The sequence below is a fragment of the Catharus ustulatus genome, chromosome 12, assembly GCF_009819885.2.
Source record: "Catharus ustulatus isolate bCatUst1 chromosome 12, bCatUst1.pri.v2, whole genome shotgun sequence".
Taxonomy (NCBI): Eukaryota; Metazoa; Chordata; class Aves; order Passeriformes; family Turdidae; genus Catharus; species Catharus ustulatus.
The window spans coordinates 6,888,578-6,915,994 of record NC_046232.1 but is presented as its reverse complement, the minus strand read 5'-3'; the positions used below and the strand labels follow the sequence as shown (position 1 = coordinate 6,915,994).

The window sequence follows — 27,417 nt, the reverse complement described above, 5'->3', positions numbered from 1 at the left end:
ATTGAAACAATCATATTCATTTTTCCTAGTGAATTTTGAATCCATTTCTGTAAGGCACTCCAGACAGACAAGACATGCCTTTACACAAATGGAGAGAGAGGAGCACACTTAATTCCTGCCTGTATTCCCAGTATTTCTCTACCACTCTGCCTTGGATGGCTCTCCACCCACGTACTGCTGTTCTCAGAGCCTACTCCAAGTTTTCCACATGTACCTACCATGCACCTTAATGAAACAGGTTAGTACTACAGCTTGGAATGAATCCAGGTTCTTATTGTTAGCTCCTGATCATTAAAGTAATGAAGAGGAGATTGAGAAGCAGAGTTCTGCTAAATATTGTACCAAACTTCATTTCAATCCTATTTTGTTTCAATTTAACGGAATTTTCCTGAAGAAAGACTGTCCAGAATCATGTGGCTCTAACAAGATGTTCAAAGACAAAAATTCAAAACTTACCTGGCCATCATCTCCTTTCAACTTGGTTTGTGTCTTAGCCCCATCTTTGACAAGCAGATTCTAATTTTCTTCATGGTCTATACACTCTCTGTGGAAGAAATTGGATGCATTGAAAATATCTCAATAATCTTCACTGGTTTATGAATTACGGGAGTACATTTCCTAAATTATGAACCTGAATATGTGCTAACACTCACAATAAGATGCTATATGAATTCCCAGGTGTGTTTAAAACAAAAGAGAAAAGAACCCCAAAACCAGCAGTTCCGCAATTACTGCTTTCTGAAAAAACAAACATCTCTAAAGTTTAATCTAAAAATCAGTTCATCCTTTCACTAAAGATAAGCCATATTAGCTAAGCAGATACCAGTTCAACTCAAAAAGGGAAAAGAAATCGAATACATATATAAAGAGAGTCAACATGTAATAAAGCCAGTGATCTCAAGATAGCACCTCTGTCTCTTCTATTCCTGTCCTTAATCCTAAAATCCAGTCAGTCTCCCTCAGGTGGGAAACCTGTCAGCATCCTGCCCTTTATCACCTGAGCACTTCCACATCCACAGAACATTTCAAACATTTCAAACATTTCAAACAATCCTTCAAACATTTAAATATCTTTCCCTATATTAAACTAAAACCATTAATTGTCATTCCATCCATAACTAACTTTCCTTCATCTTTTTCCCATCAATAAACTAAACAACCCAATCATTACCCCACCATTCAACAAACATTAAAACCTGAAACTCCCTACTATCCGAAACCAAACTTACACGACTAACCAAGCCTCACAAACAATTCCGCCCCACCTCGACAAACCAACCCCAGTTAAAAACCAAACAAAACCACAAATTCATCACACCACCCACCAACAAAACCCTAGCCCATCGTCCTTGTAGCTTACAAAAAGCATGACCTGAAGATGTCAAGATGCCTGCCATTTTGTCCTCTCCTAAAGGAATCCTGTCACTTCTTCAAAACCAGGCAAGCACTACAATGAGATTTGGGAATTTGGGGCTGAATCTAGCAATACAATGCACCAAGCACACAAAGTGTACACCAGGATTAACAGGCAGGAGCAAACCCAGAGCAGCTCAGGACCTGTCAGAGGCACAGAAGGATTTCCTGGCAGAGCAGCTCAGCAGTGAGCAGCAGCTCAGGGACACCAGGGTCAGGCTGGCAGGGCAGTGCCAGGCTCTGGCAGCAGAGAGCCCTGAGCAGCCTGCAGCAGCTGTGCCTGGCTTCACACAGCCCACTCAGCTGAGTTCCCTCTGCCAGAGAAACCTGGGGAATCTGTCCTTGTAACACACCCAGCTGGGCACTTCTGGGTTTGGACATTCACAACTTCAAAATCAATAGTTTCAATGTGTCCATTACACAATATTTCAACTCCAAAAATTAAAATTAATTAAAAGTTAAAATTAATACCAGTGGTAGGGTACCAAACAGAGTTTGGCAATTATTATTTATTTTATTGCCAAGAATAAAATGCAACTACCTGCTTAGAAAAGTCACTTTTAGGAATTCAATTTTTTTGGGTTCCCCTAAGACTGAAGCTCTCAGGCAATCAGAATCTCCTTAAAAAGTATGACAGGCTCTAAATCACTGCAGGGCTTTTAAAAGTGTACTATTACTAACATTTTCTTATGATCATCATCATGAAAACATTGACGTTTTTGCATTATAAAAATCAGTACCACAGACAATCCATCAATAAACAGATAAATTAATTACTCGAAATACTCAAGCCATCTCAGCTACTTACAGGCTAACCTTGCAGCCTGGCATTAGCAATGTCATTGCTGTCTCTGACCTGCCGCATTGCATTATCTTCACAATTAGCTGGGAATCCAGAAGAACAATTTTGACCATGATAAAAACATAGCCTCGAATTACAGTCATTAAAGAGACAAATGGAATTTTTATTTAGGCGTCCCAAAAGATTTAATAGGACTAATAGCTTCAATTAAAAATTAAGGTTAACTTATGTAAATTAGCGGAACTGGAAACACAGTTTTAGGTGAGTAGATGTTCATGCAGAGAACAAAGCCAGAAAAATCTCTAGAAGTGTGGTTTCATGTGGGTATCCAAACATCCCTGGTTAAAAATGAACTTGAAATGCAAAAATAGAAAGCTGCTGTAAACTTCTTTTTTTTATTTGCCTGGCTCAGGTAACTGATAATTTTTCTCATGCTCTCATAACATATCAAACAGATCACTAACAAGACATGCAGAAAAAGATACTCCTAGAGCAGTGTGAGGCAAAATTCTCTCTGAGCATAAGAAGACATTCCAAATATGTTAGTCTAATTGGTAGGCAAATTTTAACTCAGATTTTAACTTTATTTTTATATTTTTTAACTTCTAATTAGTCATTAAAATAATCAGTGGTCTAAAATTTCTCCTGCAAAACAAATGCTTAAGTGAATACCTGGAAGTTTATCCAAGCTTGAAAAATCCTCCTACCTAATTAAAAGCATTGAAAAATCCAGACAGTTGCTTCCTCCCTCTCTGTCTCAATTCTCCCTTTTTTCATGCTCTCTGTCACAATAAAAAGACATTTTAGAAAAAGATTGTCCATAATAAATGTATGAACTATCTGTGGTCTTTTAAATCTAGTTCAAGAAAAATACACTGAGAGCAATTTGCATTCACTTGTGACTAACAAAATCCCTTTTGATGTTATTGGAAAAGAGAGAAGTTTTATTTTGAGAGCTAACTACCACCAAAATCAAAAGCAGGTCTAACACTGGAAAATTCTTCCATTTGTGCATGTGTCAGTTGTGGCTCATTAAATGGTTCCTTAGACATCTGTGCTGGGGCTGCTTTTCACTGTCCTTTGCTCTGTCAGGTTCTCCAGGACATGAATCACACATGACTGAAGGCTGTATTTCCTACTTGCTACTTAACTATGTGACTGCAAGACATGCATTGCCCTGCGAGCACCAGCCCCCAATTCCATAGGGCACAGGATTTCTCCCAGACCAAAGCTGCCACCACCGTGGCTGCCTTGTGTGCGCCAAAGGCCTCCTCTAAACTGACATCAGGAAACTGGGATGGGGAGATTTGTTTCCCATGGAAAAGAGCCACGGTTTGTATTCAGGGGCCTATAGCCAGGACTGGACTTCTGCCTGCTAAAATTCCTTAGGGTGCAGGATTTGTCCCAGCCCAAAGCTGCCAGCACCTAGAACCCAGCTGCACTGGCTGGCTCTGCAGCTGGCTGACGGGAGCGGGCTGGGCTGTGAAAGCAGCTCTGAGCGGGGACAAGTCCCACTGACTGTCACAAACAATAACATCAGGAGCCCAGCTGCAAGAGGGATCCACTACTCCCGCACACTTGGCCATTCCAGCAGGCCTAGGAGCCAGCAGGCGCTTTCTGCTGCTCATTTGCTGTGTTGGGGAAATCAGAGCACGGCTGCTCCACGCTGGGCTGCCCATGTGGAAAAACACAGCATCCATTCCTGAACATGGCAAACCCACAACCCATCTCCAGTGCTCCAGAAACACACCAGTGAAGTCTGCATTTCCATAAGGGATTCAGGTCTAGTGTTTTGAATTGTTTGTTGTGAATTTTCCATCAAACCCTCTATTTAAAGTAGTTCCAGTTCCTCCTCCAGAGGTCCACAGCTCTCCATCAATGAAACAATCTAGCAGCTGCTTTGAAAGCTCCTTTGAGTCCAGTAAGGAATCTCATTCTGCAAATCTGCCTGTCTCTAAAGGATCCACAGCCTCCAAATATGCTGTGTTCTGACAACAAAAATTATTCATGTTTGTTTCCATTCTCTGAATGCTCCCATTTGCAGCAGTTCCCATGAAGGGCTGTCACCAGCTGGCTGGAGACAGCATTTTGCACTGAGTCACAACTGGCTGCCACTCTCCAGTGCTGGGAGCAATGAATTCCTCTCTGGATTACTCTCTAATCTCTCCCTGTCTCCAGTGACTCACCAGGGCATTTGCCCCTTGTAGACCTGCTGGTTCTCTCAGTGTGCTGTGCCAGTATAGAGAGGCAATTTGAGAAAGAACAAGATCTCCTTTCAAATAGAATATGATACAAGATGTTTGTTGTTGCACACGGTTGAAAGACACCAGCTTCACCAGAGATTAGTTGAAATAAATCATACACGGACTGGACTGTTGTCCTTAGTAGTGAAACTGAGACTTTGCAGAAGTTAGGAAGGAATATTAGGGAGTGCTGGTTTTATGCAAGGTAAGAGATACAGTTGTAAATTTGTAATCCATGCATTCCACCATTGCAAGACAAAAAAAAAATTGTCCCCAAAGCCATATTAAAAATGTATGTGTTCGATGAACTGAAACTTAATCATTAGGATTCTAAAGGCCAAAATTCAGTATTCTCTAGCAGATGAGGGCATCCTGACCAGTTTTCCTTTTAGAAATCTTGGCTGTAGAAATTTGGCTTTGCAAGACCAAACTGTCCCATGTCCCCTGGCTCAAATATAAGTTCAAAGTTTAAATGAATTTGCTCTCAGTTTTGCTACAACATTCTGGCTTTGAAAGGGTTTCAGCTTAGCTTTATGGTCAAAAGCCTTATTAGAATTGTCTTTACAGACCAAGAATGACCATTTCTTGGATATAAATAACTAATATGTAGAATTCATATTAGTTATTTAAATTACAGCAGATGGTAATTTTTTCAGGAAAGAAAAATTTCTAGTATGTTGCTTTAGGACAAGATAAATAATCTTGATCTTCAGATGCTTATAGATGAGGATCTGTTAAAGCTGTAGGCCTAAAATGCAGATTTCCTGTCAACTTTAATTAGCTTCTCTGAACCCTAAATTATGTAGTTATTTAAAATTAACCACAGTGCAGAAGTGCAGTTTTGTCAACTTTCTGTTATTCACGCTCATCCAAAAAGATGGCAAAGCAACTCTGTAATGTGACTTGTATGTCAGTGAGAAATAAGTGCCAAGCCCTGGAATGACAAAATGCATCAGAAGGACCTGACAGAGGCAGAAATGAGAGGAACAGTGATTCCTTATACAGAAATCAAAGTGCAAATGTGCACTTTGAGCATGATGTCAGTGAAAACGTGTGCTATTTCTTTGGACAGAGGGTGGATATGCTGAGAAATCTCTCCGGTTGTAGCATTTGAGATGTTTCATTCACAAGAACACAGTGGTGCTGCCACTGTTGTTTAATATGCTCAACTTTAATGTGAGTGTATGCTAATAGTAATAAAAGACAAGTATGACTTTTGAAAAATGTTTGCATTACAGGAATGACCACAGATCTTACTCATTAGTTATGCAGTCATTAGGCAAATTTGACAAATCCTTATTCCTCACATCTGAGCACTGTTCAGAAACACTCTTTGTAATTACTTTTTACAAAGTGATAGGGTAGCAGCTTTGTTATTTTTAAACAACAGAATAATCTGTGCTCTTCTTTATCCTTCCCAACAGATGACAATTTGGGGAATGGATAATTTTCTGAAAATGACCTACTGGTGAAGGAGCTAAGAATTTGGGAGAGACTGCCTCTGTGAACCTCTGTTCAAATCAGCGTGTAGAGAATATAAAGTTCAATCACAAATTTAACTGTATTACAAATCACTAATTAATCCTTCAATAGAAAACTCAACATCAAAACTACCTGCTGCCTCCTGTAAGGAGGAACCATATAATGTTTCAGCACATTTTACAGAAAAATCAAGTTTGTCACATGGATGTTCTCAATCCCTGAGACTACTCATTGGGCAAAGTAAACAACAGAGAATAACTAATAACACGGGATGCAATTACTAGGACTATCTAAAATAAAAGCAACTAACAAATAAATAGGTAGTTTAATTCAAATAAGATTCAAACAAATGTGGGCATCTAACATGTGCTGTAAGCTACCATCTAAAATCCTAGCCTATTTTCTTATTTCACTAAAAAGAAGGAAGAAGGAGGAAAAGCAGATTATATTCTGTTATGGAGCCCCAGGTCATTGCAGTTGCACAATAATTAGATCAAAGTCAGAAAGTGCTGCAGTCACCCTAGATGGATGCAGTGCAAGATGGTAATTTCTTCACTATCAGCCTCTTCTCAGGCTGTCAGTGAAGAATTTATCATCTTCTGTTGCATCACAAAGATGCACGATTTTTTTTTTCATCCGCAAATTTGGTCAAAGAGAAAAAGAGGATATTTCTCACAATTCTGGAATATTATAAACCTTGGGCAACTGCAACATCTTGTAATGATTGCACGAGTCATTCTGAATGTTCTTCAGTCCCTGGCTCTTTTCCCTGACCAACGCACGAGATCAGCCTTGTGAACTGAACTAGGAGGACGATCTTTGGGTATAAACAAACATCTTACAGTCATGATGAGGGTCTCTTCGATAAACACACTAATTCAGAATCCTGTAGCTGTTTCTCTAGTAGCTCTGTGCCTCTCTCAGACTCGAAATAGACCTGAAATAGCACTTGAGTGAAGCCTTTTGTACACTGACGTATTTACTTCTTAGCTTATCAGATGAAGAAGCAATAGACAGCACACCAGTGCTAGATGCACGCTATTACCACACACATTTTCTATTGACCTTGACATATGTGACGTGATCTGTGCATAATGTTGTGTCCTCGAGCAATTGGTTATTCACAAACAGACACACACACAGTTGGCTGTCTCTAACTTTGTTCCATGTATGTGAGGAACAGACAGACATTAAGGGCTTGTTTGGATTCTGGTAAACACCCAACTGTGGAAGACCCATCATAGTTCCTACAGCCTGCAACTGTAAAGTGAACTCACATTCATCATCGTGTCTAAGAAGTTATGTCTAGAAGGGGAAACAGCTGCCTCCAAATCACCTGGCTGCATAGCACTGAGGGAAGAATCAAAGCTCAGAGAAGAGTGGGTATTGTCTCCAGCGGGCCCTGCAGGCAAAGAAAGCCTCTGCTGGCCACAGGCTGCACCGCTGGCTTTGAAGTTGTAAACACCAAATTCTACAGAGAAAACCAGTGCCATAAACAAAGGCTTTTAGAGGACTTCTGCATACTGTTTTTTAACCTATCTTTGCTAGTATCTACACAATATCTATAAATGTTTATGAAATCAACTTTTATTAGCCAGGAAGTCTACAGAAAGCAGATAAGACCTTTTCCTGCCATTAATGTGCATTCACAGCAGAATGTCTGACTTGAAAGGTAAAACCTTTAGTAAGAATGCATGTGATTGAACACAGTTTATTCAAGGAGTTGAGGTGCTGATTGCTATTAAAGAATATCAAAAGAATTCCTGAAGTGCCTATAAAATTCAATTTGCTAACATCAGATGAAAATTAGACTGCCGCAAACAAAACATAAATCAAGATTTATCAAAGAAATAATTAAAAAATATTATTTCCTCACTTTTGCTAGAGGAATTTGGGTGTTCAGCACCATCCCCTAAAGGGTTTGCTTTTTGAGCTGTGCACAATGCTGACCCTGTGTTCATTTCAGAGGGCTGAGGCAGTTGTCAACAAAGCAAAATGTAAAGCATAAAAATGAGCCAACAGTAGAGGTCAGCCATGAACTGTAGATTTCATCTCCGAATTTATTGCCTGAACAATTCATGCTGTTTACTGAACACCCAAAAATATCTGGGGCACCTGTGCCAAAACAGCAGTGGAGAACAGTAGAAGGAGGAAAGAAAATGAGCCTTCTTTCCAAAATAAGACAAGGCAAAAATCCAGATACAAAGAGCACTGCCATGGGAAGGCTGAAGTACAAATGAATAATAACACTTGTTTTTTCTGTGAATAACACAGAGCTCCCCTAGCAACTCGCTCTTGTCTGCTAGCTGCTCCAAAAAGGTCAGTATCTCATGGAAAAAAGAGCCAACCAAAACCCCAAAACCCACCAGCTATTACTTGGCTTTTGGAGAGTTAGCTTTGGCACTTGCTGGTTTCCACAACCCCTTGGTAAAGTTGTCTGGCAAGTTGGCTCATTAGAAAAGGGAAAGGTTTCAGTCCTGCTGTATGTGACAGCTGGAACACAGGATGCCCCAATTGCTGAACTACTCAGGTTGCCCCAAGATGCATCTGCTTTTGTGCTCAACATTTAAAAATACTTACACAGTAGCTACATAAATTAGGTCAGGGCTTAAGCCAAAACAGATAACGTGGATTTTTCAATCTGAGAATTAACATGGGCTAAATAAACTGCTGATTGATGGCCGTTTGAAAAACAAGCACTTAGTTACCCCTTGCAAATGACTACATTCTTCAATACCATTCTTTTTTAAGTGCAGCTGCCTAGAACATCCATTTAATGTAGTAACTGGATTTGAAGGGCAGGGTTTTGGACGGAAAGAAAGAACCCATCCATGGTCTCAGAATTGCGCTTAGAGTTGCAGATGGGAACCAGACAATCAACAAAATGTGTTGAATTTTCTAGACCTGCTTTCCAACGGTGGTGCATGATACCTGTCCCAGGCAGGAGCTCAGCCATCATTTTACTGTCATGTGTTTTTCAAGCACTGAACACAATGCCTCTCAGCCATGGCTTTTTTCCCCGTATCTAGACAAAATACCCAGCACCTGAGCCCCCAGCCCTGCATCTCTGCTGGGGATTTAACATCCATTGTGCAACATCATTGTGGCCATTGCTCTCCCCCCCTAGATGTGACCTAAGCCAAGTTGCTGGCTGAGGCCAGCAAGGACTGGTCCTGCCCTGGTCCGTGCCCTGGCTGCCTTCCCCGGCCCCGGCAGGGTTATCGTGTTCGGGGCGCTCTGTGCCCTTTGGGCTAATTCCGCCTCCCGTAACAGCATCAGCCCTGCCGAGGGTGAAGGGAATGACCTGTGCCGAGGAGGGCCGGGGAGCGGAGGGGGCTCGGGGCTGGCTGATGCCCTCGGGCTTTCGGGGCAGCGCGGGCAGGCAGCGCTCCGGGCCGGCTCCCCTGCCCGGTTCGGCAGCCCCCGAGCAGCCGGGGGGGCTCGGGGAGGGCAGCGCTGCGGGCGGGCAGGGCAGGGGAGGGGGCAGCCCCCGCTCTCGGCTCTATAATGCCGAGCTCCCCTCGCCCAGCCGCACTTGATCGTTCCGGCTGCCGCAGCAGCCTGCGAGCGGCTCCGCTCCCTCCTCTCCGGCCCGGAGACGCCCGAGGATCAGGGAAGGGAGGGAAATCCATCAGTCGAGAGGCAGGGCGGGGAGGCGGGCCGTCAGCATCCCTGCGCTCCGCTCCGCTCCGCCCGGGCCGGCGGCGCCGTAGGGCGAGCTCCGCTGCGGCCGCAGGAAGGGGCCGAGCAGCCCGAGGTGCCGGGGCTCCGGCGGCTCCCGGCTTTTCCCGGCTTTTCCCGGCGGCTCCCAGCGTTTCCCGGCGGCTCCCGGCGGTTCCCAGCAGTTCCCGGCGGCTGCCAGCGGTTCCCAGCGGCTCCCAGCGGCCCGGATCCGCAGCTCGGAGCTGGCGGGGCTCGGCGGCGGAGTGCCCGTCCCTCGCGGCGCCGGCTCTCCCGGGATGGGCCTCCCGGAGCTGGCGCTGTGGCTGCTGGCGGCGGCGGGGCTCGTACGCGGTGAGTGGGGCGCTGGGTCGGGCGGGCGCGGCACCCCCGGTCCCCCGGCACGGCGGCGGGGCTGGGACCTGCGGGAAGGGACACGCCAGAAGGACGGTGGGGACGGGGGAGAGAACTCTGTCAAGGGACTTAAATGGTGGCTGTCCCAGGGCAGAGGTTGCGGGTTTTTGTGGGGGGAGCTGAGGACTAGAAAATTGGGAAGAGGGAAGTCCGTCTGCAGTGGGACAGGGAGGGCTGACATCCACAGCACCTGTTCCTGCCCTGTCGCACATTCCCCTGCCCTGGAGAACTGCCGCTGTTCCTGGTCTTCTCTGCTCCATTCAGGTAGACCTGCTCCTTCTCTGCACAGAAAGACAGCAGAATAAGATTCCTCCTTGAATTTGAAGTGTGAAAAGGACAGAAATCCCCAAATATTAGCATGTGTAACAATACAGTGCCTGTCCTCCCTGCCAGGAGCCCCGTACCCCACTTTGTCTGTAACCGCATGAACAGAGAACAGAGAACAAGGTGGAGTGTACTTGCCCCAAAGAGTTCTCTGTCTGAAGCAGCCCGAGAGCAGTGCTCGGTCTAACCTGTGGCCATTTTTCTCCCATTGTCTTGCTGATGCCCTCTGCCATATCTCTGTTCTGCTGTTCTGGTTATAGCTGTGCCAGGACAAGTGTCAAATCACAGGTACTGTGTTTCCTCTTCATCTCTTCTTGCTGCTGGACCGAAGGGTGCATACATTGGGAAAGAATCATTAGCATTTAGAATGTATCACTCCTGGCCAGTCAAGAAATGATCAAAGAGGTAATCCCCCTCACGGGCTGGGATGAACATCTGTGATTAGGATTTTGTTGTAGTAGCTAATGAACTATTTGAAATACAGTAGCGTTTTTTCTGGGGATGCAGCAGGTGTAATAATAGAGACATAATATCTGATAGGAGTGAAAAAGCATGCCTGAGCTTTTTCTGATACAGAATCCTTATTATCTATCTTTTTATTCCTATGCCCAAAGAGTCTCTGCAAGGAGAGTTTCAAAGGAAGCTTTACAAGGAGCTGCTGAAAAATTACAACCCGTTGGAGCGACCAGTTGCAAATGACTCCCAGCCACTCACAGTCTATTTCACCCTCAGCCTCATGCAGATCATGGATGTGGTAAGTCTGGAACCTCCTAGGAAACTGCTTCAAAGGGTGGATTTTTCCTTCCTATAAAGGACATTTGAGATAGCAAAGGAAGATTACAAGAAATTGGAAAGCATAACTAATTCAAGACACAATGCCAAATTTTGTCTGCGTCTTTGAAGGACTAAACTTAGAAGTACAGTTTACCTCTTTTTCTAGGTTTCTTTTCAGAAATTTCCAACATTTTTAGCAGTAGAAAATATTTCAAGGGGACCTCAAAATGCACACTTTGCCTTTCAAACTCCTAACTGTCCTTAGAACCAACAAGCAGTATAGTCTGGGAGGGATTTGCGAAACCAAAGTTCTTGATTTCTGCTGGTCACTTAAGAGCTGCCTATTTTGGAAGATGGAGGGGAGAGGAAATCCTGGCCAAATCCAAATTATGTTATTTTCTTTGGTATATAGATGAGATTGCTACATTCTATATGCTTAAATAGCTACTGTGTTTACAACCATACCTGATTGGTATATCAATAGGTATTCCTGTGCTGTACTCCTACAATGCACTTTAGGATCTTTATGGGTTCAAATATGACGAATTTAAGCTTCACTCTGTCACAGTGGCACAGAGATGCAACTCAGCATATATAAGTGGGTTTACAGTATTTGTTTTTACTGAATTCAACTAGCTGTGACAACTAATGAGGAAGTTAAAGTCTTTAAGATGTACTTAACCTCAAAATTCCATTATCTTCCCATCAGATGAAGTTCAAGACATGGAGTTAATTTCTTCTGAAGTTGTCAAATTTAATTAAAACCCATACAAAATGAAAATATCCACAGATCACTAGCCAATCTGGGTGTAGTCAATGACTGGCAGTCTTGGCTAGTATGATTCAAAAAGAGAGCTTTTGATCCTGTGTGTCTTTCAGGAAGCACCCTTCATAGTCAGTCAGAAACCTTAGTTTTTGCACTGGCTGTTTAGTTACAGCTCATTCTGCTTGCCATAAAACTCTCAGCATTTCTTCCTTCGAGATCTGGGATTGACAGCCGAAGAAAGAAACTAACCATGAAGTAAATTAAGCATCATGCTATAAAACAAATGAGTTTTCTTCATTGTCAACAGAAGCAAATGCTGGTGGGAATGACAGCTACTTGCAATAACAATTACTGGTTTAACAAGCTAGAAACAAAACATGTCACCATCATACTTTCTTGTGGTTTATATATTCACTTTAATGGCTTCTCAGCTGATAGCCACTGAGTCTAATTGGGAGTTAGACCTCTCCAGAGCCAATCCATCACATCCCTGTCAGAACAGATTGAGCCAGGCTGGGTCCTGGTTGCTGCTCTTCCTTAGGTGAAGTCTCTTCCATTCCACTCTGACTTTGCTGACAGGAAAAGGCAGACAGTGTATGAAATCTTTTCTAAATACAATGGATGTTTCCTACCTTGTATTTCTAGTTTTAACCTGTCCTGTTAAACCTAGAAATTTTCTACCCGTGGCTGCAGATATGTTTTTGCATATGGTATTGCACATTAATATACATGCTAGTGTTAGCAGTACACAATGAGGGATCTGTAAGTGCCAATTGCCCCAGCTTAGTGGAGTTCACTAAAAAAAGATAATTAATTAATTGTCTAATGAGAATGAAAGCTGGCATAGTAAATTATACATAATGTTTCTAAATGGGGAGGAAAAGCAGTGGCAGCATAAGAAAATTGCAGTTTGGGGATGCATGACTGAAGAGGACAGCTAGGAAACTAAGGGAGCATTTAGAGAGGAAGTGGGAGGACATGGTAGGCCTGAGATACAACAAAAGAATTTGGAAGAGAGGTGGAATTTAAATGGAAGAGGATGGGATGCAAAATGAAAAGTAAGAAGTTTGAAAGAGTTAAGAGACAAAGACTAAGGCATACCTTAATGGAAGGAAAGGAAGAGGGGCTAATGGATGGTCTTAGCTTCAGTACAATGGCAGTTAAAATAAAGAATGGGATGTAGAGAAGCTATTTATTTTTCTCTACTTCTCATGGAAGCCCCTCAATCTGCACATAAAACTGGACTTTGGCTTCTGCTTGTCTGGTATTTCAGACATGGAATCTTAACCTAGCTTAGGCTTAGGAAAATTTCCAGCATATACCTTTTGAGAAACAGATTGTTGAATCCACACTGGAAAAGATTACAGCCACCACATTTTTAAACACTGTATGGAGGTAAATACCTTCTAACAGTGTTGTTTTCTCTTAAAAATCCATCCCAATAGTAGTATCAGAGGAGAACATTCAGCCGCTGCCTGTAGGTTTGGAGGGAACACCAGGAATATACACAGCAGCAGAGCTGTTCCTACTCTGCTGCATCTCATACAGAATAGGGAATGGCATAGAGAAACAAATGCAGTGAGCATGAGGGTGTGAAGTTTGTGCCTAGCCTGGCATTTGTACAACAGACATATCTGTATCAACTGTAAGTTAATACAATTAAGAGAAATGTAACAGAGGGTATTTCATCCCCTAAAGCCAGAAGATGAAACCTTTGAAATTAAGTGGTCACACATTTATACTGCAAATGACTGCTTTGAGACACAAGCCTGAAGAACTGGAATACACTGAGGTATAGAGTGATAGTTCAAACTATTATCTAAATGGGTAGAAAAATCACAATCTTATTTTAGTTTGGACAGGCCCTCTAGAGATCATCTTGTCCACTCCCCTACTGCAAAGATGTTTTAAATAGATCATGTTACTCAGGACTGTGTCCAGTCAAGTGCTGACCACTTAGACAGCAAGAGTTTCCGCAACCTTCCTGGGCACTCAGCATTCAACTACCATCATGGTGGACTTTTTCCAACATCTAAGCAGAACTTCTATTTTTCAGCTTGGGAACAGTAGTAAAAAACAGTTTTAGAAAAATGAGATGCCTTTTCTTCAGGAAAATAATAATAATAATAAAAGATACTTTTGGTGAGGCATTCCAGATTTCTTGACCATTTGCAGCAAGGTGTATATATTTCTGAATAACACAGCAGAAAGCTAGAGAATGAAAACTTGGTAAGCCCACAAAGCAGAACTCGTTCTTTGAGTAGCTGCCAGTGGTTCACTCTCAATATATAAGTTTTTCAGCTCTCTGGCTGGAATCTAGAATTTTTACCAGCTTTCTATGTGGAACTTGGGCAGCACTTTGGGAGTGTCTGGAAGGAATGTCTCTGAGTTCTGGGCTGATGCTCCCACAGCTTTGCTTGCACCAGTGCCTCTCTGAGTGAGAGTTACCTCATCCTTTTTCGAGGGTCAGTTCTCTACATGACCTGTACTTTGGTTTTAGATTAGCTTAAACTGCTCACAAAACTACCTGTTATGGTTCTTCACTTAACATGTCATATATTTAAAAAAATTCGAGTGAGCTCTAGCTCTAATTCAAGTTGCAAGACTTGGGATAATGCTGGGTCAATACCATCTTAGCTTGTGACTTCTTCAACAAGACTCATGGTGACATTTTGGTGAGTATGAGTGTGACCATTTTGGTCTACTCTGATCATAAACTAGTTAATTTTTTAGAATCAACATGTAATAATTTATTTAAGAAAGTTGAATTAAGCTACTTATCTATATGCATATTCAAATTCTTACTTATGTTGCATAACACTATTTAGTCAGGAATCTTTCATGTTTCCTGAGGACACTTGCTGGCCAATTAAATCATTTACTACACAACAGTTTTTGCTTATTTTCCAGTTTCTCTTGTTCCATTTTTTAAAAATTTCTGGTTAGGGGAAAGAAAAGCGCTGAATAGTTGTTTGTATGTAGTGAGCAGCAGTGGAATCTCAAGGGAAATCCTGTTCCTTTAGGCTGTTCGACTCACTTGTGCAGACCAAAGGATAAATGAAGGCATGCAAACTTTTTTACATTTACCTGAACTTAGTCAAATTTGCTTATCTTACATTGCCCTTGGTTACTTGTATGACTCAGTTTTATATATTCAGGGGCTCTTGTCCTTGTTTCGTTTTACACAGTGAAGTGATCCAGATGACTACAGTGATTTACATACAAGGGTTTGCAAAGGCTCTGTGTAAGGATCTTCAATTCAGTATTTGCAACCCAATACCCTGGACCCACTGGGCAAGATAGTAATGTCAAATATCTTGAAATTTTGAAAAGAAAATCATGCAGTCTTTCAAAGAAGCAGAACAGCTTCTGGAAAGAAACAGACTTTAAAACAAACATCTTGCCCACCAAAAGAGGGGGAAAAAAGAAAAAAAAAAAGAAATTTAAATCTGGAAAAACAAATAAAACAACCAAATTAAGAGGCTCATTGAAAAATGGTGCTAATGAAGCTCCTAAGCTGTTTATCAGACCTCAGCAGCCTCTTTGCAAACAATGGCTGTGGCAAAAGCTCATCAAATCTCCATTATTATTTTAATTTTAGCATTCATATGTGTACATTAGAAAATATCTCTCCAAGCTTTATTTTCTTCTCAGTTTCTTGCTTGAACTTTTTTCCCACCATGCTAAAGGGAGAAACCATTTGCACTTTCATCTTGCAGCCATTTCCATTCCACCATAATTTATTCCTGAGAGTTTAGAAAACTGGAAAGGTGCTGGGATGTGCCTTCTGATATTTTTAGCTAGTTTAGTACCATGACTTACAGATTATAACAGAAAACAGAGTACTCTATTTTTCCATGAAATCTGAGGAAGAGATCAGACAAGAGTCTAAAATATTCTGATAATTGATCTACTTTAATGAGCAGACAACAGTCTCCCTACCCTACTGTGCTGAGATATTGATATACTAAGAGAAACTGCAACCTTATTTCTGTGATATTTGTCCATCTTTCCTGGGCTTCTAAATATCTTCTGGATTTTTTAACTCTTCTGTCAGCATTTTACCTAGTCTCCTCAAACAGTGTTAGATCTGGAAAGATATTTTAAACACAGGATGATGTGTAGGATGGAATGGGAAGCAATGAATGTACACTAATTAAAGGCAGTTTGCAGGAAGGAAAAAAGGACTGACTAAAGGCTATAAAAAACCCCTCCTGATAATAGTTCACTTGAGGACATTAGAGATGTTCATTGTATGTGAAAATCAGAACTTCTGTTCGGCTTTTTGGTTCCATAGGAGAGATGTTTGGAACTTCTTTGTAATACAAATCAGCTGAGGTTTTTCTGTTTGTGTGGGTTTTCTTTCTAATATGAGTAAAAGGAAGCAGTTTCTCAGACATTTTTCTTGTTTGTTGTGATACAAATAATCAATTTTAATCATAAAATCTCTGTACCTTGTATTTTGTTTTCTAACTGCATTAGTAAGGATGCCCTGTTAGCTTAAAAAGTGACTGAACATCTACTTCTTTGTTGGTTGCGATGAAAAGGGCTTGTAACCTCCCTGTGAAAAGCATGGCTAAGGTGCTGGGAAACAGATTTCTCTGTGACACTGCTGTAGAGCACAGGGACCACCACATAAAACCTTCACATTTTACTAGAACAGCAGAACCTGCAAAGTCACATTATCTAGTAATTTTTAGTAGTCCTCAGTAATCAGCTAATGAAACAAAATTACAGTGCATGATGTAGTTCCTGGGAGTCAGATCTGGATAATACTTGGTCTTATGCAAAGCTTTTAATTCACAGAAGCTTGGGACTGAAATGAACACACTCTTTGTAATAGTCAGAGTTGTTCCTCTTTTTAAAAAAGACTGTCGTGTTCTAGCCAATAGCCAATCCAGGATGTCACTGTTTGATACACAAGTTCACACGTTTTGTTTTGACCAATATGGGTCAGCTTGTGATGGTCTCTGGTAATTTGTATGGAAGGATTAAAGACCTGTATTTTTCTTCATCAAAGTTCTTGTCCTTGGCCAGTGGAACACCTCTGACCTGCAGTGGCCAAGGGTGTGACCTGAAGTCCAGGCAAGCTGAGCATTTGCAGCCCTGTGTCGGGTGGATGGTTTCCCTGTTGCCACGTTCCTGGGAGAGCTGCAGGCTCAGTCCCAGCCAGGAGCAGCCCTGTGTGTGTGGTCTGGTCTCTGCTCACACAGAACAATTACATGCTCCAGAAACCTGCTGCTCCTTGGGAAAGCCTCTTCTGCTGTGCACAGAAACATGGAACCACCTTGGTTCCTCCTGGGTTTGCCTCTGACTGCAGCGCCAACACGCACGAGAAGGGAGTTCAGATGCAGGTGGCTGCCCCTGCTGAACCCATTTCTTTTCTGGGAAGGCTTCTGGAAGTGCTGTGGGAGGATGCTGTGGGCTGGGTGAATTATGTGGGAAAAAGCAGCTCCCAAGTAACCATCACGGCCTCAGCCCCTCTCCTGTAGTGTGATCTGTGTGGGTCTGCAAGCTGGCAGGAATGTGCTGTGGCAATTTTGGGGATATGGCAAGGGAAGGCAGGAAGTGCAGCTAAAGCAAGGTGGTATTTCTGTTCCTGGTCTCTGTCTCTGCTCAGGGCTGCATTCTCAGAGCCCTGCAGATACAGTCCCTGCTTTTCTCTCAGCAAAGCACACACTGTCAAAAGTTTCCAGTCTTTTACAAATCTAATATTGCTGACAGCAGTTGAACAAAGTATTGTCAATGGATTGGAAGCAAACAATTCTGTATCTCTGAACAGCATATTAACATAAATATATTCAAATGTTAATTACTTCAAATGTTAATTACTTCAAATTTAGATGATACAGATGTGAATTCTTCAGTTTCTCCTGAACTCTTCACCCTATTCAGTAGCCTGAATAGAGTACTAAACAATCCAACTGTTCCCAATCTAAATATATCTGTGAGTTACAAAAATGGAAAAGAAATAAAGGGAAGAAAGAAAGAAATGAAGAAAGGGAGAAAGGGAAGGAAAGAAAGGGAACACAAGCAAGCAAGAAAGAAAAAGTAAGTTACAATGGGTAGGCAGCAGGGAGCCTATTTGTACAAGCACTTATATAGAAAAAGAAATCTTTTAAAATTCACTTCGAATTTTAATTACTTAAATAATTTACTGTGTTCACCAATTTATTTGTAATTTATTAAAAATTAAAAGATTTATTGTCCAAGAATAACCAGAAGCAGCCTGAAGTAAATGTCTATTCAGATTTAACCTTCACTTGTGCTTGCATTTTCATGCCTGTTACTGCAACTAGAATTTGATTTGTGAAAAGAAAAGGCTGGTAACCTGGCTTCAACAACAGCTAACTGTGAAGCAGTAAGAGCATGGCGCGGAGCCATGCTGCTGCTCACTGGCAGCAAGATAAGAATATGATATTCATCCAGTTCATCTCTCCCAAATCTTCTGGTACTGATGTGAAGCCACATTTGCATGGTTTATAATCCTGTTTCCTCATTCCTTGTGTGCTCCTCATAAAAAAACTCCCCTGAAGGGAAGATGATCAATAACCATGTGTGCAGATTTGGGGGATCCACACACGTTTACAGCACTGCTACTTTGAACTTTTATTGGCTTGTTTTCTGTGTTCAGTCAGAAGTGTTTGCACATTTCTGTGCTTTGCATCCCTTTAATTGCTCTCAGTAACTATGCAGGTGTGCTGGGTTAGGGTTTGAGAGGAAGGCAGGAAGTCAGGAATGAGGCTCTTACCCACCATCTCCAAAACTTCTAAATGCAAGAATGAGGACAGAAAAAGTAATGAGCACTGACAGAGCTCAAGAAATTTAGATGAGCATTTTTATGGATTTTGGAGTGCTCACTCCATCTCTGTCCCCTCAGACAGAAATAATCTTTTCACAGAGGAGAATTTGCTCTTTTGTGCTATGGGAAAAGCAGCCTGAAGGACCGTGTAGGTGTTCTGACATTTCAGTCATGATGCTTGTTGCATTTGTGAAGAAACAGAGGTATGGTTGATTTCCATCAAAGTATTCCTCTCAGCTAAGCTCACAGTTTCTCAGTGCCTTTGTAAGAGATTCTCTACAGGCATATCAGAGAAGTGGGGGCAGTATGGATTTTCATGGAAAGCAGGAAAGGAAGAGCCTTTAAAAAGAGGACTCTCAAGTGTGTCCGTCAGAGGACGCAGGGTAAGCAGTGACTGGAACCTCTGTAATATGACTCATCTTCTTGAGTTATTGAAGTGTCATAGCAATCCTTCTGTGTCAAGAGTTGCAGAGACATTCAGCAGGATAAGCAATGCATTTTGTACTCTGCCCTTGCCCAGGAAGTTTTTTTTTCCATGGTCGTGTCTGTGCTGTATCCTAGATTGAACAGAGAGCCCAAGATGTCCAAGATAATGGGACAGGATGGGACAGTATCACAGGGTCACAGGAATTTTGGAGCAACTCCTCTTTGCTCAATTTTCCTATACTTGGGAAGATGGAGGTAGGATGTAGTATAGAGTGACTGTCTGGGATGAGTAATAGCATTTTGCTATCTTGATGCCTTAGCTTTTACAGATTCTCTGCTGCTTGGTAACTCTGAAACTTCATACTAGGTGTTAGTAAGTTCTCTTCACAGGGTAGTCAGACAAAACAACTCCTTCCTAGCTAGAGAATCAAGGACAACCAGTACCCAAAAAGCAGAAACAATATTGAAGGGAAGGGGGCAAGCCAGGGGGTTGAGACTTATAACCTGAAGCTGTAATTGGACAATTAACCCAAATATGTAGATGAGCCAAAACTTACAAAAGTGTGACTTATAAAAAAATGTGACTTAAAACTTACAAAACTTGTGACTGGGATCCATCTTGGATTCATCCTGAGTGCAGCCCTGCAGGTTCTTGCACTGCCCAAGGTGTATCCTTTTTAGGCCATTTAATAAATACCTATTTTTTTCCATTTAGCTCTGTTCCAGGGCAGCCTTTCTAGGCATCAATCTGACCCTCTGAAGATGGCTTTACCTATGTCCATTTGTAGTGCACAGAGCTATTCCTTGTGGCTGTATAAGGTGCCTCTGTCTCTGTGGCTCTGGTGTTTCTCAAAGATTTCAGCTGATGCTGGATTGTGGAAAATATGCTCTGGTCCAATGTGGAAATTTTTGTTGCTGTTACTCACAAAAATAGGATAGATGAATGCCAGCAGCAGGTTGGTGCTGGAGCTGTGTGCTCTGATCACACACAGGGAGAGGAAGAGAGCTTGGAGTTCAGCTCCTTGTTCTCCCATAACTTTCTATTCCCTCTTTGAAGAAATAACACACAGACTTTCCTTCCACATCAGTCTGCTGGTACATTCAAGCGTAACAACCTGACCTTTCAATATCAGTGTTTTGCAGCTAACCTCCAGGAAGATAAATCAAGTTCAAAGGCTTTGATTCCCTCTGGTTTTAACACTGTGTAATGAGTGGGGCTATGGGGGCTCTATTGTTTGATCTTATCTTGTGGTACTGTTGCTAATTCCCGGATTCCAGCATGTGTTCAGAGCTGGGATGCCCATCCATGCCAGACTGGCAATGGTAATCAGCACCTAGAGCCAGTATTTAACACTGAACACAGGGTTCAGTCCTCTCAACAGGAGTCTGCTACAAAATACACTGGAACCAAGAATTATTTGTAAATAAAGCAACAAAAGACAGTTATTTGCATGTTTGCAAGAAATTTAACTGCACTTTAAGCTCTAAGCTATATTCAAAAATTGAACTGGGTGAAACCTACAATTAATCATGGAAATTCAAAAGGTAACTTGAAAAATGCAACTTGCTTTTCAAAATGCATTTTTTTCATGCAAGATGTGCTGATGTGTGTGATTGGTTATGCTATAGTCTGCTCATTTCATATGCCTTTTCCCTGCTTGTCTTTGCAAAAATGAACGTGTTCATATCTAAATACAATCTCTTGTTAACAATGATGTACTGGGAAAGGAAAAAAAAAAAAAGAGAGGCTGCTGTTACAATTACATCCCCATGGTAACAAAAATGGTACATCATGAGGCTCTCACACATATTTATAATCTCGGCTTCTTTTTCCTGGAACTCAGTGAAAGCCACTTCTCCAGCCCAGTGCCAGGACAAAGCCTGGTGCAGCCAATGGCAGCACAACTCTCAGACCTAACAGAGCACATTTACATCCTAAGGAGGCTCCTCTCACAGATGCCCTGCTCAGAGTTAAGGTCAGTCTTTTATGCTCTTCCTGCAGCAGCTTTTTGCTGTGGTGGATTTACATCTGTCTGGGGAGGTCTGTGTGTGGTCTGAGCAAGCTGCCTCTCTTTTAAAGCAATATAAAGAAACTGGGGAGAAAACAAATGCTTTTTGCAAGAGTGTGTAAGATGAGTTGGTGTGGAGAAAATGCTGATCTTTTCAGACACAAACAGCGCAAGTTAAAAAAAAAAAAAGCAAAACATACAACCCCCCTCAGAGTTCACCTGGATTAGGTTAAGCAAAGTAATCAGACTCCTTATCTCATACTCCAAACTCTACCTTAACCCAGATTAAAATTCAAATTGTATTTTTGTAATTTTTAAGAAAAAACCTGAGATATTAAAAAAGCCAAAAATGAGCATCCCAGCAGCAAAGAGTGCTCTAGTAGTATTTTAGCATTTTAACTTAAAAAGCTTTCAATTTTCTCAGAACTTTGGCTCCAAGCAGAAGCATACTTGTCTTTTGTATTCAGGTTTACTTCCTCACTGTTTTGTTTCACTCTGTACAGCTGAACAGTGCATGGGCCAGAGGAGCTCCAGGCTTCAGTACCCATGCAGAACACATCTGAAAATCCCCATTTTTTCAGATTTCCACATAGGTCAAACTCTACAGTTACTAAAGTCTGAATTGTAACTATATGTAAGCTCACAGTAAACCTTGTATTAAATATGTGCTGGCTCAAGAGTTAAACACAGACCAGAACTATAAACTAGGGCACCTGTCCACCACTCTTGCCTTTCCTTCTCTCCCATTCCCTCCCTCCCAGCTGCTGGAAGCTTTTCCCCAGGAGGTGGCTGAGTGACTTCCTGCAAGTTCCCATTCCATGGAGCCTGGAGCTTGCTGTGGCTCAAGCAGAGCCTCTGCCCCCCTGTCCCAGCACCAGGGGCTGCTTCCCATTCACACTGAGCTCACACTGCTCTGCTCAGCCTGGCCCTTCTCTTGCTAGAGAGACACAATTTCCCTTATATTTAATTTGCTGAAAATAATGTGCTTTTAGATTAGAGGGAAGATTTAAAAAGTAATTTTTAAAAAATCCTTTTGTAGATTTTCTACTCATACATGCCCATTTATAATAATTTAATTAACAGAAAACCCCACAAGAGAATAAATAGTCTGAACAGTTTCACATGTTCCAGATGGGACATGTTGACAAACTATCAAGACAGGAAAATGCTCAATAAACACTAGGCAGCACATTCTATAAAGTAATTCTAAAAATGGCATTACATGTATATACATAGGCCAGCCTGGATGAGTGCATTTCTAAGGAAAATTATGTAAGTAGGCATTGCTTTGAAATAAAGCTTCCATAAATTGAACTTTAAACATTACACACTAATTAAGGAAACATTTATGAAGATAGGGCATATTTTGAAGGTGAGAAGCTGCACAAAATTGAAGTAACTGCACCAACAGAGCACTCTGCTAAGGAGAGATAACTTGAGCTGGAATGTTTTGTTTATCCAGCATTACTTCTAGTAAGTGGGGCCCACTCCTTGATTTATAGAATAAATAGTTGTAGTAAATATGGGCAGGCAGATGAATTACTGAATGTAGGACACAGTTCCAAACAAAACAGAAAATAAATAGATTGAAAGTGCAGAATCAGATCTTAATCCCACCTGTCCCATGCAGGAAAATGTCACTAGATTAACAATGGTCCTCTCTTACAAATATTTTAAATTTTTTTATAAAATTGAGCCTACACATACAAGATATTTGCCCTAACACTCTGCTTTCACTTCTTTCACACTCTTCCACTGCATTCTCTTTTCCTCCTGTACATTCTAGCTTTGGTTCTTTTCCCCACTCCCAGGATTCAGGCAGGAAACAGAGGAGCTGTCACTGCATCTGGTAGTGCCACTCTGCCCCCAGGGCATGGAGCATAGGGCAGCAGGCTGAGTGGGGAGCATGCCTGGCATTCCCCCAGCCAGAAACTGCACTGGCTCACTCAGGCCCATCCCCTGGTGGGGTGGAGAACCAGGAAGAAAAGGTAAAACACATGGGTTGAAATAAGAACAATTGAATAAGTGAAACCAGCCCAAACCAGGAAAATGCTAAAGATTAGGGGACTTCAATAACCTTTATTCACTCTATCACAAATTACTGGGAGGAGGAGGTATTCAGAGAGGGAAACTCTACCTGTTTCCCATATATAACAATTAACTATCTCAGCCCCAGAATAGCCATTTATTGCCTTGTTCCTCATTTACAGTCCAAAGTCAGCTTTCCTAAAAAATCAAAACGGAAAATAGCAGCAATCTGTGCCAGTCTGTGTTATCTCCATCAACAAAACTCCACTTTTCCCAGTTAGGAGCAATTCTCCTGAGCCATTCTTTACTTCAAAGACCTTCAGCATGCAGACTGCATGAAGAGTCATTTGTATGCCATCCATCACAAATCTAATATACCTAAGAGCTCAGTGGAAGAGAAGTTTTCAAATTTCATTTTAATTAACTACTCACATTTTGGTTGGCCTTTATGGTTTAATTCTTTGATTAAAAAAGCTGGAAAAAATTAAATCAAAGATCAAGAAGCACACCAATAATGAAGATATTTTCAGGCTGGGTTTTGGAGATTTTACTACAAAGCTCACCTTAATGCTACAGGAGATACTTAACTAAATCCTGAGCACAGCTGCAATTATCCCTAAAAGAGCCAGAGCCTGAGTTAGAGGGTGGCAAGAGGTAGGCAGGTCTCATCCCAGCTGTGAAGGTGCCTCTGGCTAAATTTGCTTTGCAATGGAATGTGGGAAAAAAGGTGATGTCCTAAACATCCTCAGCTTTCAGTAACATCCCCAGTTAGGGGCTGAGTACAGAATAACAAAGACCAGCTTCCAGGGGGCTCTTTGCACCGACAGAATCGGTGCAGCTGATGTAAAGGGAGTGTCCCTCATTTTACATTTACACCCCAAGGCCAGGTGATGCAGAACTGGCACTGCATCCTGACTCTGCTGCCCAATTCTGCCTGAACAACACTTTGCAGCAGTTGCTGTCGTTTTGAAGGAGCCTCCCTTTCCCAGCAGGAGGCTGTACCACAAGATTAAGCCATAAACACCAGAGTTCTGCGTTTATACAAAAGTGTCACTAGTATGCCCAAAGTCAAAACACCAAATAAAAACGTGTGTTAAAGTTTGAAATAGTCTCAAAAACGTGGTGCAACAGTGAAAATTTAAATTTTTCACTTCTGACATTTTATTGAATATTTTTCTGTCTTTTGCACTGATTTTTAAGAAATCAGAAACATTTTGTCATCTGTTCCTGATGTTGAATCTCACATGCTGGATTGTGGAATATTATTAATATTATTTATGCAGTGGTAATAACTGTTTACACAGCATTTTCTGCACAATTGGAAATATGTGCTGTAAGCTGAGTAAAAACCATTTTCCTGTATAGAAAGGTCTATAGCTGACAACTGGAGAAGTGAAGGGTCATTGCACTGGCCTATCCCTTTCACGGTGAAAAGGAAGTCAGGTGGGAAAGAGGCATCAGGAATTCCAATCTTTTATGTCACAAATGATGTACACTGACTGTTTCTTCATCTTTATGTGGCTTGAACAACCGTTTTCACATTGGCTGCTCTTTGTTTGGGTTTTTATTCCTATGCAAACTCAAAATTCTTAATCCCCTCTACTATATTCTTCAAGATCAAGACTGGCTGCAGCTCCAGCCCACACCTACAGGTGATTGGGGCTGGTCCTTTGACCAGCAGCTGCAATCTCCATTTCAGTGTCCCTGCAGAAGCACCACGATGGCTTTTTTTAAGTAACTGACTTTTATCCTCACCACTGAGATAGCAAAATTCAATTTTGCCTGCATGGCTCAGAAGCCCTGAGCCACCTTTAATAGAAAAGTTTAGCTTTAACCTTGGCTCATGGAGAGGGTATTTGCAATAGAGCCCACGTTGACTTACAGTGAGGGAAGACTGCCAGGTCAGTGTGGTGCTCTCAGGGCTGCAGGTGGCTGAAGCTGGAGCAGACACTGCTCTGGCCTCTCCTGCAGGGTGAGGACCAGGAGCTGCACCAGCACCATGGGCAGGGATGGGAAATGCAGCCCTTTCACTACTCTCCTTGACTTTTGAGGATCTTGGATTCATCCTGCCATTATGTCTGCCTGAAGTAGACACAGCAGTTTATGAGTGCTTAACTCACCCTCCAGCCCATCCTCTCAGTACCAATCCTGCCAGAATTCAGGCTTTTTCAGCTGATATGGTTTAGTGAGCTCAGTGCATGACCCTAAAAAGGGATGGGAAGAAAACCCCAAGCTGTGTGACATAACAGGATTTTAAATGATGGGGGGAAATGTCATTAGGCACAGGTAACTTGACTTTGTGGATCAGATGATGTTGAGAATGTTTAATGAGCAAGTGCTGAGACAATAAGAGCTAATGAACTGACTAACCTGCTGGTTTCATGGCATTGATGGCTTTCAAGCACACAAAAGTGAAAAGCAATAAAGTCTTACATGTTTCTCACTGGCTGTCAGGGTATTGGTAACTTCAGACTAGAGTTATTATCTTCAGTTTGCTACAGGGTGCCAGCCAGGAACATAGTATTATGGTGTAAAAAGTGATGTCTTAAAATGTTCTTACAAAGTCTTTATTAAGGTTCAAAGAGCCAATTTCAATTGAAGCCCAGTTAAAAGAGCCATAACTTCTCCTGTAATTTAGGTGAGATTCAACCACGTTAAAATAAAGAATCTAAATTTGAAGTGCACATATTACAGCTCACAGATTTTAGTCACCTTATGCTAGTCCCTGGGAAGTATGTGTTTCTTGCTAGGTGCTGCACATCACTGCATGCCACTCACGAGGCATGCAGTTTTATTTTAGTTTTTTTCCCCTTGCAGTTGCCACGTAGCTTTTTTAGTATGGATGCTACATGTGCTGAAATCCATTTGAAAGTCTACAGATGTCATTACAGAGTTTGTAATGTCCAGGCTAACACCTTTCACAAAGCATTGTCAAGTTTCTATCTCTTACATATCCTGATGAGCACAGGGTAAGGGAAGGATGATTTGAGACTCTGGTAACTGTGTTTCCAAAGCTGGTCAGTCCCATGGATTGTGTATAAATTGAGAAAACAGACAAAATCAGCAGTGGGAACAGGAAGAATGGAGACAGTGCAATTTCCTTCAAAGACTTGCAGAAATTATTACCTCTACCTTAAAAAATGAATGAACGGCCATTCAAGTCTCCTGATGTCAGCTACTTTCCCTTCATTAACTGCGCTGCCAGAAAATAACATGACAAGCAGTCCAGTAGCAATTTGCCATCTGTCCTCTCATATCTTGATTGCAGTTATGGACAGAGATGACCAAAGCAGCCTCCATCCCCCTCCCACTGTGCCAAGGAAACCTGACTCTCCATCAGCAGGGCTACTTGGCCAGTACTGTCTGAACAGCAGGGAACTTAAAGCAGCTGCTCTGGATGAAAAAACACCAATACAAACAACATGATACAGTGTCTGGTCTCATTTACTGTTTTGAAGATTCTCCAATATCTCAGATTATACTGTGAAGCCATTTTTCTTTCCTTCTTTATAGCAGAAAGGTTTTGTATTAGGAGCTTCTTTGTTTTTGTGTTCAAAACACATAAAGTGTTCTGTAAGTGTTTCCAAAATGAAGTGATAAAAACTGGTGAAGTTCAATGAAGCATTTCAAGCCTACCCATCATTTTACAGGAAGGTACTGCACAATTGTTGGAAAGAGTGTTAATGTAGTTTGCTGTGAAGCATTTAAAACAGTGTCCAAAAAACTCTCCTAAGCAGGGAGAAGCCCTGCAGGATATCTCCTGTGCCACCTTTTACAAGTTTCACTTGGGGCCACAGAGAGTGACAAACCCTCTAAAATCAGAACCTTTCCTCTAGTGATAGATGAGTCAATCCAACAATGACTAAAACCTCAAAACACTGCTATAAACCAAGCCTCAGAAGGCAGTAAAGTTTTTATAGCTGAGGAGCAATGGTAGGATTTATGATTCAACCACTGATGGAACCTTAAATATAGTGATTCAAGTGGAAATTACTTAGTTCATATGTAGCCCTCTTTCAAGCTCTAAATACTTCAAATAACAGAAAGAATACCATGAAAACAGCATGGACCATCCTCACTCAGGGCTTGTCTAAACAGTACAAGTGCCATTTGAGTCAGTGCTCTCAGAACAGGCTCTTTGAGCTAGGTTTGACTGAAAGACCACACTTCAGAATAACTCTTGGCTTCCAGAATGTGCTTGCAGGGTGTCCTGCATGCCAACCTGAGATGGCTCTGCCATGTGCCTGCAGTGGCAGGCAGCTGAATCATGCTGC

At 41.8% G+C, this 27,417-nt stretch overlaps 1 protein-coding gene across 1 annotated transcript in view; it reads left to right on the top strand.

Moving 5' to 3' along the window:
* The first annotated feature begins 9,794 nt into the window (after positions 1-9,794).
* CHRNA7 (cholinergic receptor nicotinic alpha 7 subunit) overlaps positions 9,795-27,417 on the top strand; it is a 36,729-nt gene continuing 19,106 nt past the window's right edge. The window contains exons 1-2 of the mRNA XM_033070595.2: positions 9,795-9,954; positions 10,953-11,092. Of these exons, the coding sequence (XP_032926486.1) occupies positions 9,900-9,954; positions 10,953-11,092 (195 nt within the window). The 5' untranslated portion in view covers positions 9,795-9,899. The remainder of the gene's footprint in view (positions 9,955-10,952; positions 11,093-27,417) is intronic.